Raw genomic sequence first — 18,251 nt, forward strand, 5'->3', positions numbered from 1 at the left:
CAGAAGCTGGAGGATGTCTGGTCATTTGTTCTGATACGAGCTGTTGGGGAATTGTATAATATTCTTATCTAGTTTATGAAAGAGTTTCCAAAACCAAATTTGTGTGAAGTTGCGAATAAAAATTTCCAGTTAACTCTGTCAAATGCTTTTTCTGCATCTAGAGATAATATTATGGTTTCGATGTTTTTATCGTATGAGTAGTCTATTAAATTAAGTAATCTACGAGTGTTTGTTGAGGAGTGCCAACCTTTTATGAAACCAGTTTGGTCAGGATGAATTAAGAGGGGGGTCATTTTCTCTAATCTCTTTGAGAGAGCTTTGCAGATTATTTTAAGGTCTACATTTAAAAGAGAAATTGGACGATAGCTTGAGGGAAATAAAGGGTCTTTGCCTGGTTTTAGCAGGAGACTAATGTTGGAAGAATTCATATTTGGTGGTAGTCTGCCATTTTCCTCGATTTCCTGCAACATGCCGTGGAATACTGGTGCCAAAATTATCCAGAATTCTTTGTAGAATTCTGCAGGGAAGCCGTCTGGACCTGGAGCCTTATTATTGGGCATACTTATCAGGGCTTCCTGGAGTTCACCTGGTGTCAGTGGTGAATCCAGTTCCATTGCTTGACTGTCTAGTAATTTTGGAAGAGTTACGTTGCCAAGAAACAGATCAATTTCATTTTTAGATGGGTTTATTTGTGGTGAGTATAAAGTTTCATAGAAATCCCTAAAAATGTTGTTTATTCTTCCAGGATCATATATTGTGTTCCCCGATAAATCTTTAGCAGCACATATAGTTGTTTTTTCTTTATTTATTTTTAGCTGGTTAGCTAGAAATCGACCTGATTTGTTACTGTGTTCAAAATTCTGCAAGCGAAGTCTTTGTATAAGGAATTGTGTTTTTTTATTAATAATTTCATTTAATTCTAGTTTTGTTTTGCATATTTTGTTCAATGTTTCCTGATCTTGGTCGCACGCGTAGGCTTCTTCTAGTGATTTGATGTTTTTTTCTAATTCCTGAATATTTTTGTTTTCTTCTTTCTTTTTGTGTGATGAGAAAGAAATTATTTTACCTCTCATCACAGCTTTCCCTGCTTCCCATAGAACAGAAGCAGATATTCCGGGAGTGTCATTAAAGTCTAAATATGAAGTCCATTCTTTTTTAAAATATTTAATAAAGTCTTCATCTTTAAGTAGTGATATATTAAATCTCCAGTTTTTTCTTGGCGTAGTGTTATTCTTGTGCATTAGTGTTAAAGATACAGGAGCATGATCGCTGACAGCTATAGGATGAATCTCAGTGTCTGAAATGTCACACAGCAGTGAGCTGCTGACCAAAAAATAATCCAGACGAGAGTAAGAGTGATGAACATGCGAGAAAAAAGTATATTCCTTACTGGTGGGGTGAAGAGAGCGCCATGCATCGCAAAGACCAAAGTCGCTCATATACTGTTTGATTATATTTGTGGATTGCCAATTGCGCTGAGTTCCTGTTGTGTTGAGCCTATCCATGTCTTCATTTAGTCCAAGGTTGAAGTCACCGCCAAGAATGAGTGTGCAATCAAGGTGTTCAGAGAGTGCACTAAAAAATCCGTGGAAGAATGAGGGTTCATCAACATTTGGACCGTATATACTTACAATACATAGTTTTTTGTTCAATATTGATAGTTTAATAATTAGAAATCTACCCTCTGGATCTATAACTGTATCGAGTACTGTAAAATTAACATTTTTATGTATTAAAATTGCTACTCCCCGTTGTCTAGAATTATAACAGGCTGCAAACACGTTAGGAAACTCAGGTGTTTTAAGTTCGTTTAAACCTGTGACAGGTCTGTGAGTTTCTTGTAATAAAACAACATCTGCCTGTAGTTTTTTAAGCTGGTTAAATATCTTTAACCTCTTTCCTCTGGAGCCAGCTCCATTTACATTCCATGTGACAAACCTCAGCATGCCCATAATTGTGTGTGTATGTCTAATGAGGTATGCTGGGTGTTTCGTTTAGACAGGTGGAGAGAATGTGGAAACATCCCTTGTTTGTAAATAGAAAGAGAAAAAGAAGTGTGGTGAGAGGCTCCATAAGTCTGACTATGTGTGTGAATATTCACTAATATGAATGTTGTCCAATTCCAGTGAGCCTGTGTGAACTGTAGCTTCAGTTTCCTGTTCTTAGCTGACAGGACTGGAGCCTGATGTGGTCTTCTGCTGCTGTGGCCCATCTGCTTCAAGGTTTGACGTGTTATGGATTCAGAGATGTACTTCTGCATACCGCAGCATGTGGTTATTGTTTCCTTCCTATCAGCTTGAAGCGGTTTGGCCATTGTCCTGTGACCTCTGACATAAACAAGGCATTTTCTTCTAGAGAACTGAATATTGAAAATAATGGATATTTTCTTTTTATTCAGACAGAAAAACCTGTTAGATCAACAACTCCTGAAATACTCTGACCAACAACCATGCTACGTTCTAAGTCACTTAAATCAACTTTCGCCTCTATTCTGGTTCAGTTTGAACTGAGTTGCTGCCATATGATTGGCTCATCAGATATTTGTATTAACAAGCAGAAGAACAGATGTACACGGTGAAGTGTCTGGTGAGTGTGATTTGTTTTTCATTTGTTTTAATCTTATTCTCTAAATGTGCACACAGGTACACAACACCCATGGAAGTCCTTGAAAAGCAGGTTTTTAGAAGATTTCTGGGCATTCAATAAAGTTGGCCACTGGTAAAAATGAACAGTTTCTGCTTTTTAGAACGACTACTGCTTTTTATTATAAGACAAGCTTAGTACCTAATTTAGCAGAAGTGAAGTAATAAAATCTCCCACAAGCTTGGTGACAGGGATCTATTGTATTCCAAAGCGTCCCTTGGGCATATCATTCCAAGGTTGTTCAAAGTTGTTGAGCTCTCATTGACAGATTTTGGGATGCATTTTGAAGAGAAAATTTCAGAAAATAGGTTAAGGCTTTAGGGGCTAATCACTGTGGAGTATTAAAGCTGTCAGTGCTGGATCTTTTACCGCAGTGCTGTCTCCTTCGAAAGCTATGGTAACACTTGTTATGACTGTTCATATAGAATTTCTCAAAAAGTGCTTCCAATCAGTATCCACCTGTACGCTCGGGTTTTCATTCACCATTGGGAAGGGGGAACGCTATTACCACGACTCCCCTGCTGTGCTGATCATGCTGTTTTTGTTGGGGAGTGATGAGGTGAGATGAGCCAAACATAGAACATAGACCGCTTTCACACAATAGCTTCGTTCTAAGCGAGCTTCCTGACTGAATCGAATTGATTCACATAAGTGTGTTAATAAAAAAAGAGCTGTTATAGATTAAATATCTAGAATGGGAAAAATGACTGCCATGTCAGTAGAATGAACAGCATGCCATCACCGTTTTACACTCCCCTTACTTCCCATTACATCCACTGATACACACACACACACACACACACACACACACACACACACACACACACACACACACACACACAAACACACACACACACACACACACACACACACACACACACACACACACACACACACACACACACACTGTGCTGTTTGGTAATGCATATGCACTTGCCTGTTTTTGTACAGGAAATGATGCATATTACAAAATCCCAATTAATTCAAGTGAGTTGCACACTGAGTTGCTGCTTGATTAAGTGTCTGTACACACTAATCTCGATGACCCTGATTGTTTCTGTTCAGTTGTCTAGCAGCTTATGTAAAACAGTCTTCCTTCGTCTGCTTTAAAATAAAACAGACTACCTCAGATTATTATTATTATTTTGGATCAGCGCACTCCTTTCAGACCTGGGCAACGCTTTATCCTTCTCTGCTTGTAATATCTAACGTCATATACCATTTGCCTAAGGCACGGAGTGAGATTTATGACTCCAGTGGAAATAAAACTGAACAAATATCCATAGTTTATTCCTTTATTCAGTTACAAAAGCATGATGACTTCTTTCCAGGACACTTTGGTTAGAAAAAAAAGAAGATTTCTCAAAAGTCTGACTCCTAACAGTGTTCTGTATTCTTTTATATTTATTTATTTTAAAACTTTGAACCCATTTATTGAACTTTGAATTTTAAAACTCAATTTTAACATTTGTAGAGTTAAAAAAAAACATGACAGTGTTTCTGGTGATTAGATTCCAGTAGTAAAAGTACCATGAAAAAAAAAGAAGAAATATTCACATGGTGATAGATTTTAAGCACTTCAAAAAAACAAACAAACAAAAAAAAAAAAAACCAACAGGAGATTAAATTAAAATCAACTCTAAACTGGCTTTGAACAACAAAAAGCGTCTGCAGATTAATTAACATCAGTGTGTTGTTTACTTTTTTCATAGCCTTCAAAGTGCCACCTAATTCTCCTTTACAATACAAACACTGAATGTCCCTTTTTTAAAAAAAACAAAAAAACAAAAACTTTTTCATTTTGTTTAATTTTTTTTTTGTTTTTTTTTACAAATCCTGTTATGCCATATAAAACATATTTCCCAAGATAAAGCCTCCACAGAAGAGTGCTGTGCTGTCGTAGTAATTAATACATCATCAGAAAAAAGAAGACGCATATGAAGGAGGAAAGAAAAAAGTATTCACACGGCAGGTAACTAATTCTGGTACACTGAGGCTTGATTTAAAGGAGAACAAACATTTTCACTGGGGAAGAGAAAAATCCTTTTATATACATAACAATGTGGAGATACATATGATTTTTGCTTGCCCACTTATGGCGGAATGGCGGAAAGAGAGGTACCACATTAGATTTGGTACCCTCGAAAAAGGAAAAAAAAGGATACAAACTCAGGAATAAAAATAAAAGCACATCCATTTGTGGAAGCAGAGGATGAGTGCTGCCTTTGTACAGGCGCTTGGCTGTAAAATAAGAGGTCAGCTAGATTCTGCAGTACATAATCCAAAGCTGACCTCTGGCATCCAACAGCAGTGAAAATCCCATTTCAAGCGCTTCGACCTTCCAGTCACCTTAGACTAAACTCACCCCCTTGGACACTGTTAAAGACACGCAGATATCAAGCCAGTGGTGATGGTTGATGCATTTTAGGACTTCTCTTTTCAAGGACTATAATTTTGAACCACTTTTTTAAAAAAGAACTTTAATTTTTACTCACATTTCCCTCAACTTGCTCCCTCTGCTTAATCTTCGGTTTTTCCTATATTTACTTGAAAGCCTTTTAACGATTTGGGTATGTGAAATTGCTGTACTCTGCAGTGGAATATTTGTGGAGGTGGACTGAGGTGGAGTGATAGCTATGTAAGAGGAAAAGATGTTCATGCTGGCTGAAGGCACATAATGCATCCTTTACATAGCTCCAGGCTCTGATGTGTTATGAAAAAAAAACTGTTAGTGATTTCTCTCCTGGCACATTTTTCAGCTGTACGACTACTCCATTTAAACAATCAGTTTGGCAATAGTATATATATATATATATATATATATATATATATATATATATATATATATATATATATTAGGGGTGCAACGATATTCGTATCGATATTGAACCGTTCGATACAGTGCTTTCGGTTCGGTACGCATATGTATCGAACAATACAACATTTGTAATTTATTTTATCAATTTTCCTTCTGACGATGCTGTCTGTGTTGAGCGCTCAGTGAATCTGCGTTCGACTACTCCGCCTAGGCTGCACTGTCGAGCGCAGATCCACTGAGCGCTCAACACAGACAGCATTGTCAGAAGGAAGAGGGCAGGGCACCTCCCCCACCCTCATTCAGATCTGGCGTTTGGAATTATTTTGGTTTTCATGTGACGTATGACCCTGAAGGTAAGCGAGTCATGGACTAAAGTAAAACAGTATGTTGGATGTGCTACGCAATGCTCAATTACATGGGTGGGAGCTAGTGTGTTAGCGCAGTTAGCTCGTTAACGTGTTGGCCGTCTAGCCCCATGCACGGAGCTATCGGCGGTAGCTCGTTAACGGAGATTTGCCGTGTTGTGGCGTTAAGGTCATTTCAACGAGATTAACCTGAAAGCACTAGTGGGAACACGACGAATATGACTGCACATTTATGCCGACATCATCCTAGTGCAAAGACAAGTGGAAGCAGACAAAAAAAAGCAAGCATGCTACTAACTTTAGCCGAGTCATTTAGACAGCTGTTAGCACATGATTCTCCTTATGCTGCTGAGAATATAGCCCAGAAGAAGCGGATAGTATAGCTTTTATTTTGGAAAGAGCCATTTCTCTGTAATAAACTCTCTTTTCCAAAGATGAGTGATTCCTCAATCAGATACAGGGCTTGCAATATCGCTAGCCCGACGTCCCGGAGCTAGCGATTTTTTCAGTCGGGCTACCAAAATCTATCTCTTCCCTGCCCGTCGGGCTATTGTAGGAAAAATATATGTCAATGCTTTTGCATTCTTTCAGAAATGTAGCTGGGTAATTATGTCATTGGCATCGGTGAGCCACTGTCAATATGTGACATATTGAAGTCGCGTTTGAATTTGCGCTTGTTTTTTTGCTTTCACTTTGCAATCGTGCGAACTGTGTATAGAGAGCGACAGCACTGATCTGTGAGTGATGATAATTTGTGCACCAATTCCTCTGACATCGTCTTATTAATCGTTAGCTTACTATGCAAACATGACGCAGCAAGCTTAAACATGTGAGAGGTTGATCGCGCAGAGAATCGCTGAGCTTATGTGAGTGAGTGTGTAAAAGCATTTCAGTTCTGCTGAGCCAAATAAGACAGGTCAGGGTGAAGAAGTGACAGCCAAAGAAAAGCTTACCACAAAACGGAGAAGTTATGACAAATCAGACTATAAGGCAAAAAGAAAGTGCAGCTTTATGGTTTCATGGACAAAAGAATTTCTGTGGCTGCAATATGACGAGCTAAATAACCAGGGCTGCACATAAGTGGTCCGCAGGTGCGCATTCGCTGTCAAAATAAAAAACACGCACAAGGGTTAGGGTTAAATTTAAAAACTGTACTTTTGAGTTAAAATATATATTTATAATTTTAATAAATGACAAATTAAAAATGCATGAACATTTTTTGTATCGAAAAAATATCGAACCGTGACACCAAAGTATCGAACCGAACCGAACCGTGAATTTTGTGTATCGTTGCACCCCTAATATATATATATATATATATATTTTTTTAAATTATTGTTGACAAATCCAATGAAAAGAACAAAACCAGCTATGATTATCAATCTTTCAAAACAAAAATGAACTAGTCAAAGTCTGATACTGTAACTTATTGCTCTGATACTGCCTAAAAAAATATCAGTGAGTCACCTGACCCTGCTGAAATTTCATTTCGATACAACAAACCAGAATACTGCATATTTCCTTCACTTTATCCTGCACCTTTTCTGCAATAATACCCAGAAACTGGGACTGAATGCTTCAGAGAGGCTGGCAAAACACAAAATTCCTAAGGATGATCGAGGCATGATGCATTTGTCGCAAAATGTGCAAGCCTGGGGAGGAAAAAAAGGAAAAAGCTAAAGCACTGGACCCTATCTACTTATATGCTTTTGTGCATTTATGATAAGAGCGTAACATCCAATACATTTCTTATCACCATGTGTATGTTCTCAGTTTTTCTAAAATAACAGGTCCTCCCGCTATTTGCAGTCAGCATAGTGCTACCAATTATTTCTATCTATTTCTATGTAAAGAAAATGCAGAGAGGGCTATCATAGAAAAAGTGTAGAAGTTGTTTAAAAAAATAAAATTGAAATATTACTGTCTGTGGTGAAAGCTTAAAAAAGGACACGTGATTCCCCGTAGTTACTGGATAAGTGGGAAAGCCACATTATTAATGAATGTACTGCTTTAAGGATTATTTCCTAATAAACCTTTAAAAAATACATATAAATTAGGTTTTAATATGTGATGCACTTTGTGGAAAAAAATTACAGCTGACTGTCATTTGTTGGTACATGGTTGGAGGCAATTCATTGGTTTGCATATATGAAAACTATTTTCATACATGAAAACAAATGTGCGCTGTTATTATAATTGCTACTGTCATGAGAATATTCATGAATATCTTACTTGTGTGTAAAATGTTGGTTTGAGGTCAGATGGGATTTAAGCAAAAGCTGTTTCGGCCCGTTGTGATTTATTGATGATCAGAGCCTTGTGAGAGCGACGGGGGTCAACACTGTCATCGCGTTTTGATTAAAACATCTTCATACTGAAATATGTGACAACACATTTCTCCTGGCTATAAAAAAACAAGTAAACTAGTGCAGACAGCAGCAAAACACTCAAATTGTTCTAATGAAAAAAAAAAACAAAAGTGAAAATTGTTGGTATCGTCGCATCTCTGGAATTATTGTCAATAAACGAAAAAAATAAAATTATAGAATCATGCCAGTGTTTCTCGTTTTCCCTCCTGTTACATCATCTTTCCGTTTTAAATCACAGAATTAGCTAAAGGTTTGTTTTCTGCCGTTGGCCACTTATGCATAAGAATATAAATTACCATGGTGTGTGACAAAATGGGCCCAAGAAATACAAAGTGCATCACCGACGGTCGTTTTATGTTAAATGTACTGAAATGCTCTGGTATGGAATCTTACTTTAGGGCCTAAATGCCAAACCTAGGATGTCTGCCCTTTGTCACATCTGCCCTCTAATGTCCCAGGCCTGTCACTCTGATTCCTTGATACTTGATGTGATCTGAAAGGGAGAACTCGGGAGAGCCAAGTAGCGCAGTGATCACCATAACCTTGACTTCCAATAGCAATACTAACTCCAAATCTGTCAGTCACATCGAGTGTATCAATCGCACCCCCTCCTTGCTGTGCTAGCTAGCAACAGCGAGGAAGCCGGCTTTCTGGCTTTTTCACTCAGTACTGAACAAAACATATCAATGCTGCAACAACTGTAGATAAACTCTAAATTTGTCTTCAAAAAGACTGTCCAGTGTATCAGTGATTATGCTATAAATGTCACAACAGCAGAATACAGTTTAAGGTCACTCAGTATTGTACATACAGGATAATGTGTCATTGTGTCATCTCCATTCTCTTTTTCACGTAGGTTGAGGTGAGCATTTATGAATGTGCCCAATGACTGCTTTGATGATCGATGTAAGTACTCAAACTCAATCTGTGTACAATGTTCCGCATTTGAATGGTCATGTGGCACTAAGACAAGGCATGATGTGCTCAATGACGTCTAGCAGCAATGCTTGTTTGTCGTAGCCTGGACAACTTCTGATTTGAACATCATTAACCGGCATCGAAACACAAGTCAAATCAAAAATACGTGAGACGAACTAATCTGCGCTATCAATCTAGCGTAAACCACTATCTCACAAAAATTGGCTATGCTACTCTGAGCACTTAGTCCTTCAAAAATGGAGTATAAATGTAAAAGTGAAGGAAGGTGGGGACATCCCGAAAACAACATCATATCATCGTAGCAGTCACAAGTGTTTGTCCTCCTCTGCCACATCTGTGCAAAGACATGATCCATCAGCCATCGGAAAGCATCTAGGTAGTACAAGGTCAGCAGTGGAGGTGAAGATATTGCACAAGCAGACTAACGTCAACAGCTCCATCGAAATGGCACAGCGCAGGCGTCACACTGAAGAATAAAACTCTTTTTTTTTTTCCACATAAATGAACACGGTAAAAAAAAAAAAAAGTCCAAAAACACGCCCAGTTGACGACTTCTTTATTGCAGCACGTTTCCCTTCTTTTTTTCGATATCTATTTTTCAAACACCCACTTACTAAAAAAAAGAAAAAAAAGTTGCGATTCTCTGTTCATCATTTGCGAGGAGCGGTTTTTAAGAGTCCGTTTTGGCAGTAAGTTTTTGTTCAAGTTGGGAAAGCCGGGAGAATAGATGGGTCAAACCGGACAGCCATGGGTTTTGTTATGTTTTTTTTGAGGTTATTAGAGTCCTATGCTCTTCTTCTTCTGCCCCACCCTGCCTATCCCCTCGCCGCCAGCACAGTAATATGATGATCACATGCCGGAGGCACCCAGTCCCATGCTGGCGGTGTGGCTCATGCAGGGCAGTGTCTGAACGGTCTTGGGGAAGTCGTGGGTGAGGATTCGTCCGTTCTCTCCGCCGCTCCCGTTGCCACTCATCCTGGTCAGGGTGGAGCAGTGCATGGCGTCGTTGATGGATTGCTGTTGGAAGCAAAAACATCGCAATTAGCCCACAGATCAGATTTTGGTGTATTTGTGCACACATGCGATATCTTGTAATCAAAACGGTGAATGCAACAGTTTGAGCTAGCAGCACACAGATAATGTCTGCAGAGAAGTCTTTTTTTTTTTTACGTTAATACACGCACAAAAGAGTCTGCTGCATGTACCTATGTTCCTTTTTGAATGTTAGGCACACCCAAAAAATCTGGAGCAAGTAAACTGTTAAACATTCCTTATCAGTTATATTTGCCGGTGTTAAAATTGGGGTACCAGACATTGTGCATCAAATGTACCAATTTGTAGCAGGAGGAGCCGAGTGAAGGGAGGGCAGAGAGAAGGGAGCTGAGGCTTCACTCATTGGTTTACTAGCTTCATTCTCCAGTCTAGTGCAATAAAAGCCACTGGGCTCGAATGCTGACTTAATGATGTGTGATGCTTGTGTGTGTGCGTGCACGTGCCCATGCGTGCCACTTCGCTATCTGTCCGCATTCTATAGCTGATTAAATCGGGCAAAGCCAGTGCGATCTGGAGCAACCAGTAAGTGCTGCACGGGGATTGGAGAATTATACCGGCCTCTAATTGGAACGGTGTTGTTGTTTCTTTCAAGTCAAACAGCATAAAGGCACCGCTGGACTAATAGGCTCCTCACCATTCTCTTCAGCATACTGATCAGGTGGCCCCTTTGTGGGCTGATTAAAACATAAGAGATTTCATGTAGACGATCACTCCTCGCATTCAGCCTGCCTTTTTTTTTTGTTTACATGAAAACGATATCAGTGCGCCCCCCTGGGGGGGCTTTGAAGCTGGAAGAATAAATCAGAGGCTGTTTGTTGTAAATTGATCCACGAAGCTGATAACTAACAGCTGCTGAAGACCAAACCTCACATCTACCAGTAAAGTATAAAGTAACAAGTTCTACATTTTAGATCTGTGAACATAACAGCAGTTTGAGTTAAGACTTTTCGAGGTCAAAGCAGTGATGGAAGACATGCGAGCCGCACGACGTCTGCCTTATGGTATACATATAAACGATGTTCACCACAATGGGGCCTGCATTAGCGAGACAGTCAGCAAAAAGAGAAGAAGGAGTAGGGCAGAGAATTGCTCAGAGGGACAGAAGTAGATAGATGTACCACTGTGATTCAAATTGCCTTTATACCTGTGCTGTGGTAGATTATTGTAATGGGTTAAGTAATGGGTTTTAACAAAAGGCCTGTGAGGAACATTGTGCAGTGTGACATCGAAAAGCAACATGTGTACTTAACCACACAGTCAAGAAGGAAATATTAGTTAGAGAACAACATATAGTGACAAATAATCCATCTACATGTAAATTCAAAGGCAAAAACTAACTACATTAAAAAAATGCTACATGCTAACAATCCTGCCACATTAACACATGAAACTCTAAGCAACTGCTCTGAAAACTTACTTCTCGAACGTGACGAAACAGGCATAAGGGCAATTTTGGAATCAAGTGATTGAACAACACTGCAGGAGATCAGTGACATAAAGACTGAGCGAGGGAGCGGCAGAGGTAGAGAGAAGTACAGGAGAGCGTTTGCACTGGAAGCCGTGGGAGGCCCTACTGTGATCACGGTTAGATGGGCGGGGAGGGGGTGTGGAGGCAGATGTCATCATCATCATCATCATCATCATCATGGCTTGATCACAGCGTTTCCTACCCCGTGGCTGTGCTCTGCCCTTATATCTTAACAGTGTTGTTGGCGTACAGGCCGTAGCTCTGCAGCTCTGTGTAGGGGGCGCTAGCACCACTGTCTAAGGCTGAGCAGTGAAAGGCCTGAGCGGCTGAGGCAGCAGCAGCTCGCGCGGTGGACACCTTCATTCGGCGCGACTCGGTCCTGGACTTGTAGCAGAACTCCACCAGTGCCACCAGCATGGCCAGGCCCAGGCCTCCAATCAGGATGTAGAAGACTCCCGCCACATTGCTGAGGCTCAGAGCGCTGGTCTTGTCCTGGGGGAAGGAGGGCGGAGAGAAGTCGTGAGGAGGCAATAGCGGCAGCAGTATATGACATATAATTGGACTCTTTCTCTCTCTCTCGCTCTCTCACATACACACAGACAAATTTAGCTATAAACTAGTTTCACAGACAGAAATCATAAGTGAAACGACTCAAATGGAGTACATGTACAGCAAAATGACAACTATAGACAAAAATATTGAGCCACCGCTGACTTCTTTACAATATTCTTAGTAAAACTGAACAAATTGTGCAATAATTTATTGAAACTTGTGGAACCACACGTTGAAATACTATATATATTACATTTGCAGTGTGTTTGGTATCATTATCATGCTAAAAGAAAAAAAAAGATGACATTGCACAGTGGAATATAATCTACTTTTCTTTTCTGCATGTCGAGATATTCCAAGGTTTTGAGAATCACTTTTAAAAAATTTTGCCTGTCAAACTGTGTTATATTTGACATTTTTTGTAGATTCAGGTAAAGAATTGGAAACAAATTATGTGTTTTGGCTAAAGTAGTTCTTTGATAAGCTGACCGTTATATGTAGACAAAACATTGGTTCAACCCTGGACTTTGGTGTCTTTTTATGCTTGAATCATTCATAGATCACTGTTCAGCAGCTTCAGGAACTAGGAATAGATTGAAAATGAGTGAAAGAAAGGAACAAAAAAGCCTGAAGAACCATTGGCCAGGAAGTCTGAACAATAATCTTGTTTCTTGGAAATAAAATGTTAAGAAATGAGGGTGGCTCGAGATTTTTTTGCACAGTACTGTTTAACCCACACTAATCCAAACCAGTAGAAACCCACATTGTAAAGAAAACGCCTCAACTATTAAGGCACATGAAGACAAGTTAACATAAAAGTCGACAAGCTAAGACACACATAACCACACAACAAGAAAATAGCAGGGATAACAATATATTTCAGAGGCCTGGCTCACAAAGCAGTTTTTAACTTTGGATCTAACTTTGGCTTTCTTATCTTGGTGAACTTGGGGAGGAGACCTAAGAGGGGAGGGGGGATCTTCTTATATGATACAAGCAGCAGCAGTAAATACTGCAAGTGTTAAAACGATAAGTGCAAAGGGCACAGAGTTATTCTGTGAAACTGGTTCAGTGACTTTGCTTTTCTGAGAAAGTTAACTCATAAATATTTGAAAGATCGTTGTGTGCGCGGTTACAAAACAGAAGCCCTTACAAACGGGAGGTACTACAAAAAAAAAAAATGTTCGGCATGCGAAGGTAGGACTCAAAAGGCAGTTTGAAGGTACGATGAGTCAAAGTTAGAGAATGGTGTTCCAGTCAAAAGGCCCGAGTGAATTTATGTTGGCACAGACTGATGCCCACTGCAGGCTCCTATGATTCATCAAAACATCCTTAAGCATGAATCGGGCTTAGGAACGCTCCCTCAACATTTGGCTCATTTTATCACCTGTCCCTATAAAAAGGATATCATGAATAATTTGTAGTGCAGCTAGTCTTCTCTCAAAGCCAGTACTTCCAAAAGCCACAAACAAAATCTGCCGTTGCAAGTTAACTACAATGATGAGCTTTTAGTGACTGCTTAGATTTACATAACTTACTTATTCTGTCGCTACAGGAACAGAACATTTGAGGCTAAACTGTAACATCTGATGACACTATCATATACAGCAGACAAACTGAAAAAAGCCTTAAGTTAAAAAAAAGAAATCAAACTTTACAGAGACATCATAATAAAACACTTTGAGATTATGCTCTGTCTTAGACTAAGTTGGGATTTATTGTTGTCTTCATGAGAGAGGAAGGCAAAATTATTATTTCCCAAAACAGACTTACATAGCACATTAAAATGTCAGCAATGATATTGAACCCTGTTTAATAACCCTACACAAGTGTATATTCTTTTTATAGTATTTCATACTCTACCTGCCTTCAAGTGCCGTGTATCTCTAATTCACTTCCTGCCACTTTGTGCGAACGTCAAGTCAAATTTCACACTTTTATTAAATTGTAAGTGGCTGTTTGCGTGAAATCCCACCTCTTGCATGTGCTCTGTAACAAAACTTTGCTGTTTATCCACTGTTTACTGGACCGAATTTAACTTTTAACTAATGTTAACCATATTAGAGGCTTTCTTTATATGGAGGCTAATATTCTGATTCTATTAAGGAAAAATCTGAATAAAGAAAAAGCTTAGAATAAGCAGGTGGAACTGATTACGCCTCTTCACAAACCACTCATGAAGAAGAATTTCATCACGTAATGTTCACTTTCTCGTTTTCTTTTCCTGCACACGTTCTCTGTTATGACGTAAATGCACGAGAACCAAGAGTGGGGACGCAGCGGGTAGCTGATCAATCGTGTGCTACAATAAGATAGCCACTGAGGCATGTGTGACATTTTCATTTCTTCTGCATGTCACTCCGCTCTGATTAAGTGCACGTGCATCCTCGCGTAAACACCAGACCGTATTAAGTCATGTTCCAGCATCTGACCCCAAATTTTCAATCAGAATAAAGATAGTGCGTGCATGACTATGTGCGACTCGCTTTGTGTGGCAGGCCCCAGATAGCATTTAACACTGACTTACATTTTACACAATGTGAAGTCAAAAACATACAAATTATAGTTTTCTTTTTAAATGATAACTTTTTGTTGTGAGGAAATGGGTATAGATAAACACACAAACACGCCCCATAACACATGCATTCATGTGACAACAGCACAAACAAGTTTTTAGTTTGACATTATTTCATATTATGGTTTGTTTATCTCTGCTGCAAGTGCCCCTAACGTTACATCTGTGTCTGCTGATGATATACAGAGGACATTAATTATTAAGGCTTGAATTAGTGAACCTACCAAACTGATATTTTCTGTATATTAAATATTCTTTTTCATGAAATTATGTGGGGAATGTTTTTATATCACTCAAATAGACACATGGAAAGTTGAGTGGTTTTTAGCAACTAAATAAAACTGAGGCATCAATTTGTTTGCTCAGATAAACTGACTTTAAACCAAAGTGCAAAACTGAGTTTAAAGTCTGTCCAAATATGTAGATATACTCTATAACAGGTGACGTGTGCCAAACTATGTGCTACGGAGGACTGAATCTGCTGTTTTATTCCCCAAACACACTAGACTAAATCTTGAATTTGTGTTCAGTCAGCTGAATTTGAAAGTCTTCCAATTTATTAGTTTTGTTATATTAAAACTGGAAGAAAATTTTACCACTTACTCACTTACAGTAATACATATATACATACCCCCCCCCCCCCCCCCAAAAAAAAAAACCAAACAAACCCTAATGACTAGCTAAAGTGTTTTACCACTCTACATTATAAATATGCTCGCAGAGGGTAGTTAAAGTCTGAGTTTTTCAAGAAGACGATTACAGTGTAGTGAAATAAAAAGCTGAATAAGTACTACAAGTATGCTGTATAGAGATAATGCTAAATAATTAACACTGGACCATTCCAGGTTATTTTGTGGCCACAGAAAACAAATAAAGTATGATGTGGTTAGTTTGAAATCCCTCTGGGTGCTACTAGGATTGTTAGCTTTGGAAAGAGAGTGCTAGCTTAACTGCTGTTAGCTCTTGCTACATTGTTAGCATACAGATCTGAGAGCAGCATCAAACTAATCACTGAATTCGATCAAGCAAAAAAACTTGATCACTTAATTTAAGTACATATGTGCATATATTACAATAAAGGCTTTTAATTAGTCTGTTATATGTATGGTGGCAAGGTGGTTCAGTGGCTGTCATCTCACATCTGGGTTTGATTGTGTGTGGGGGGTTTTCAGGGTGCCTTGTTGTTAGAGTAATTGCAGTCTCTGTCTGTGAGACACCAGCAACCTGTTGAATCTTAACCCTGTCCCTGACCCAATGTCAAACTGGATATAAAAATTGTATGTCACTATGAATGCACCCAGTGCTTAGCAAAGTCCCACTGTGACTCTTTAAGTTTGCCACTTTTGCTATGTCTTTGAAACCAAATGTACAAGTGAGGTGGGGATTTGACAGAGGAACTGGATGAACATAGGCTTGCAACAAAAAGGTAGCATACCCTGATTGATCATTCACCTGGACGATGACTAGCATATAAGCATCTAAGAAAACGAATGGATCACAATGGTGTATTTAATATGACTTCAAACTATCGACTGAACCTATAATTCCATCAGAACAGTTTTTACTAAGGTCTGTTTTCAACCAGAGGAGACGTCTCCTGCTGGGGGGAATGCAGGTTTATGGCTTTTCTGCAATTACTTTACTTTTCTTGAACACACTATTGTTTATATACAGTTTATGGCTGGGATAGGCTTCAGCTCCACTCTGAACTCTACAGAAAGCCTAACCTCAAATGTAACTCCTTGCAACTACTGTGATTTTGTTTGTAACATGCTCCTTGTAGACTGAGCTCTTCATGGCACATAGTTTGACACTTCTGCATAAACTACCAATAGAACTGTCGGTACAAGCAATGGGAGAGTTCAGTGGGCCACATAGAGGTACATAAAGAGGTATCTGAAGTAATGCGCTAAAGCTTTTCTGTCGGGAGAAACTCCTTTTTTTTTTTTACAGTAGATAACAAAATTCTAATGCATGCAAGAGCAGTGGGGAGACTTGATACAACTCCGGGTTAATATGAATTGACATGGCATCCATATATGCATACCTTAAATTAAAAGCGTTATGCCAGGATTATTATAAAGGCTAATATATAAAGGCAAGGGCCAATAGCTCATGTTTCATCTTTCTCACTTCATGCCCTTTTGTGTTTCTCATTCCTTTCGACAAAAAAGATTTATGTTCAAAAAGCCTGCTTGAGTAATTCATATTTGATCTACTGCACAAATATAATGTTATCCTAACACTTTGTGTGTGTACATTTGTTTGCAGGATTGGACAAACCGTTTTATAAGGATTCCTTCTACCCAGATCCAAATGTTTAACAATTAATTTTAACAGTCCTTGCTAATCCACCACACATTGTTTATTTACACACTGGGAACGAACAATAAATCTCTGACAACACAATCTCATCAGAAGGAAGAAATAAACAGCAGAGTACCACCAGAGTACTGGCCCAATTATAAGACAGTATTTCTGGTAAGTACATTTTTCAAAGTGGTGGTGGGGGGGGGTCATTTCACATTTGAAGATTTACTTTTCGTAATCAAAACAGCAGATTTTTTTTTCTTTGAATAATGGAACTGTCGATGCACTTGCACAGTAAGCTGCATTGAGTTCATTTGCTTTGGTGTTGCTGAGAAAGCGAGATTGAAATTATCCCTCGGCATATATCTACTAGTATTGATCAACACCCCAGCCGGCCTGTTTCAAAGTGAAAATATGTACATTTTGAAACAAACAAAAATAAGCTCATTTCTCCCTTGGTAATCAAATGTGTTTTATGCAATAAACAAAACTTTTGATCAATCCAGTAAACTTAGTAGCAAGACCACAAGGTGGTCTCTGATGGCAGTCTGGGGAGCTGTCAGTATAATTATCATAAATTGATGACTGTTGTAAAACTAGTCCAAACAGGAATTCATAAAATATTTGCAAAAGTATTGGGCCACACCTCTTAATCTTTGAAATCACCTGTTCTCAGTACCTTTGCAACAGGTGTATAAAATCAAGTACCTAGCCATGCAGTGTGGTACTGCATGGCTAAGTCCATTCATGAAATCTTATCCCTCCTAGATCCATAACTGTAATGTAACTGTAATGCTGCAGTTATTTAACTGCAGCATTAACATCAGCACAAACGCTGTGTGCCAGGAGCTTCATGGTATGGGTTTCCAGCTCATGGTGGCCCAGTACTTTTGTCTGTATGGTGTAGCTAATGAATTTTCATATGGTCTAAAAAAGATCTGATCAGTTAATGCACATAAAATGAAGTCATCTTGTTGTCCTGGATACACCTTTACATTAACATTTACGTCATGTTTTTGTGGAGCAAGTGGAGCAAAAGTCTAATAGATAATGCTGTGAACCGATGCTAATGACTCACACTGCAGACTTTATGACCCTTTTGTGACATTAAAATTACCATGCCATTTCCTTGCCATTCATATATGTGCACAGGCTTAGT

General features: G+C 38.9%; 1 protein-coding gene across 6 annotated transcripts in view; it reads right to left on the minus strand.

Annotated features, from left to right (window-relative positions):
• Positions 1–7,183: 7,183 nt before the first annotated feature.
• Positions 7,184–18,251, minus strand: part of gria1a (glutamate receptor, ionotropic, AMPA 1a) — a 75,987-nt gene continuing 64,919 nt past the window's right edge. For 2 of the 6 annotated variants that reach the window (XM_026188877.1, XM_026188844.1), the window contains exons 15-16: positions 12,013–12,147; positions 7,184–10,151 (exon numbers count right to left, since the gene is read on the minus strand). In XM_026188877.1, coding sequence (XP_026044662.1) covers positions 9,984–10,151; positions 12,013–12,147 — 303 coding nt within the window. In that variant the 3' untranslated portion in view covers positions 7,184–9,983. Of the gene's footprint in view, positions 10,152–11,604; positions 12,148–18,251 lie in introns of those variants that run through there. The other 4 variants (XR_003274165.1, XM_026188856.1, XR_003274166.1 and 1 more) reach the window with 4 other exon arrangements.

Source organism: Astatotilapia calliptera, chromosome 2, assembly GCF_900246225.1.
Source record: "Astatotilapia calliptera chromosome 2, fAstCal1.2, whole genome shotgun sequence".
Taxonomy (NCBI): Eukaryota; Metazoa; Chordata; class Actinopteri; order Cichliformes; family Cichlidae; genus Astatotilapia; species Astatotilapia calliptera.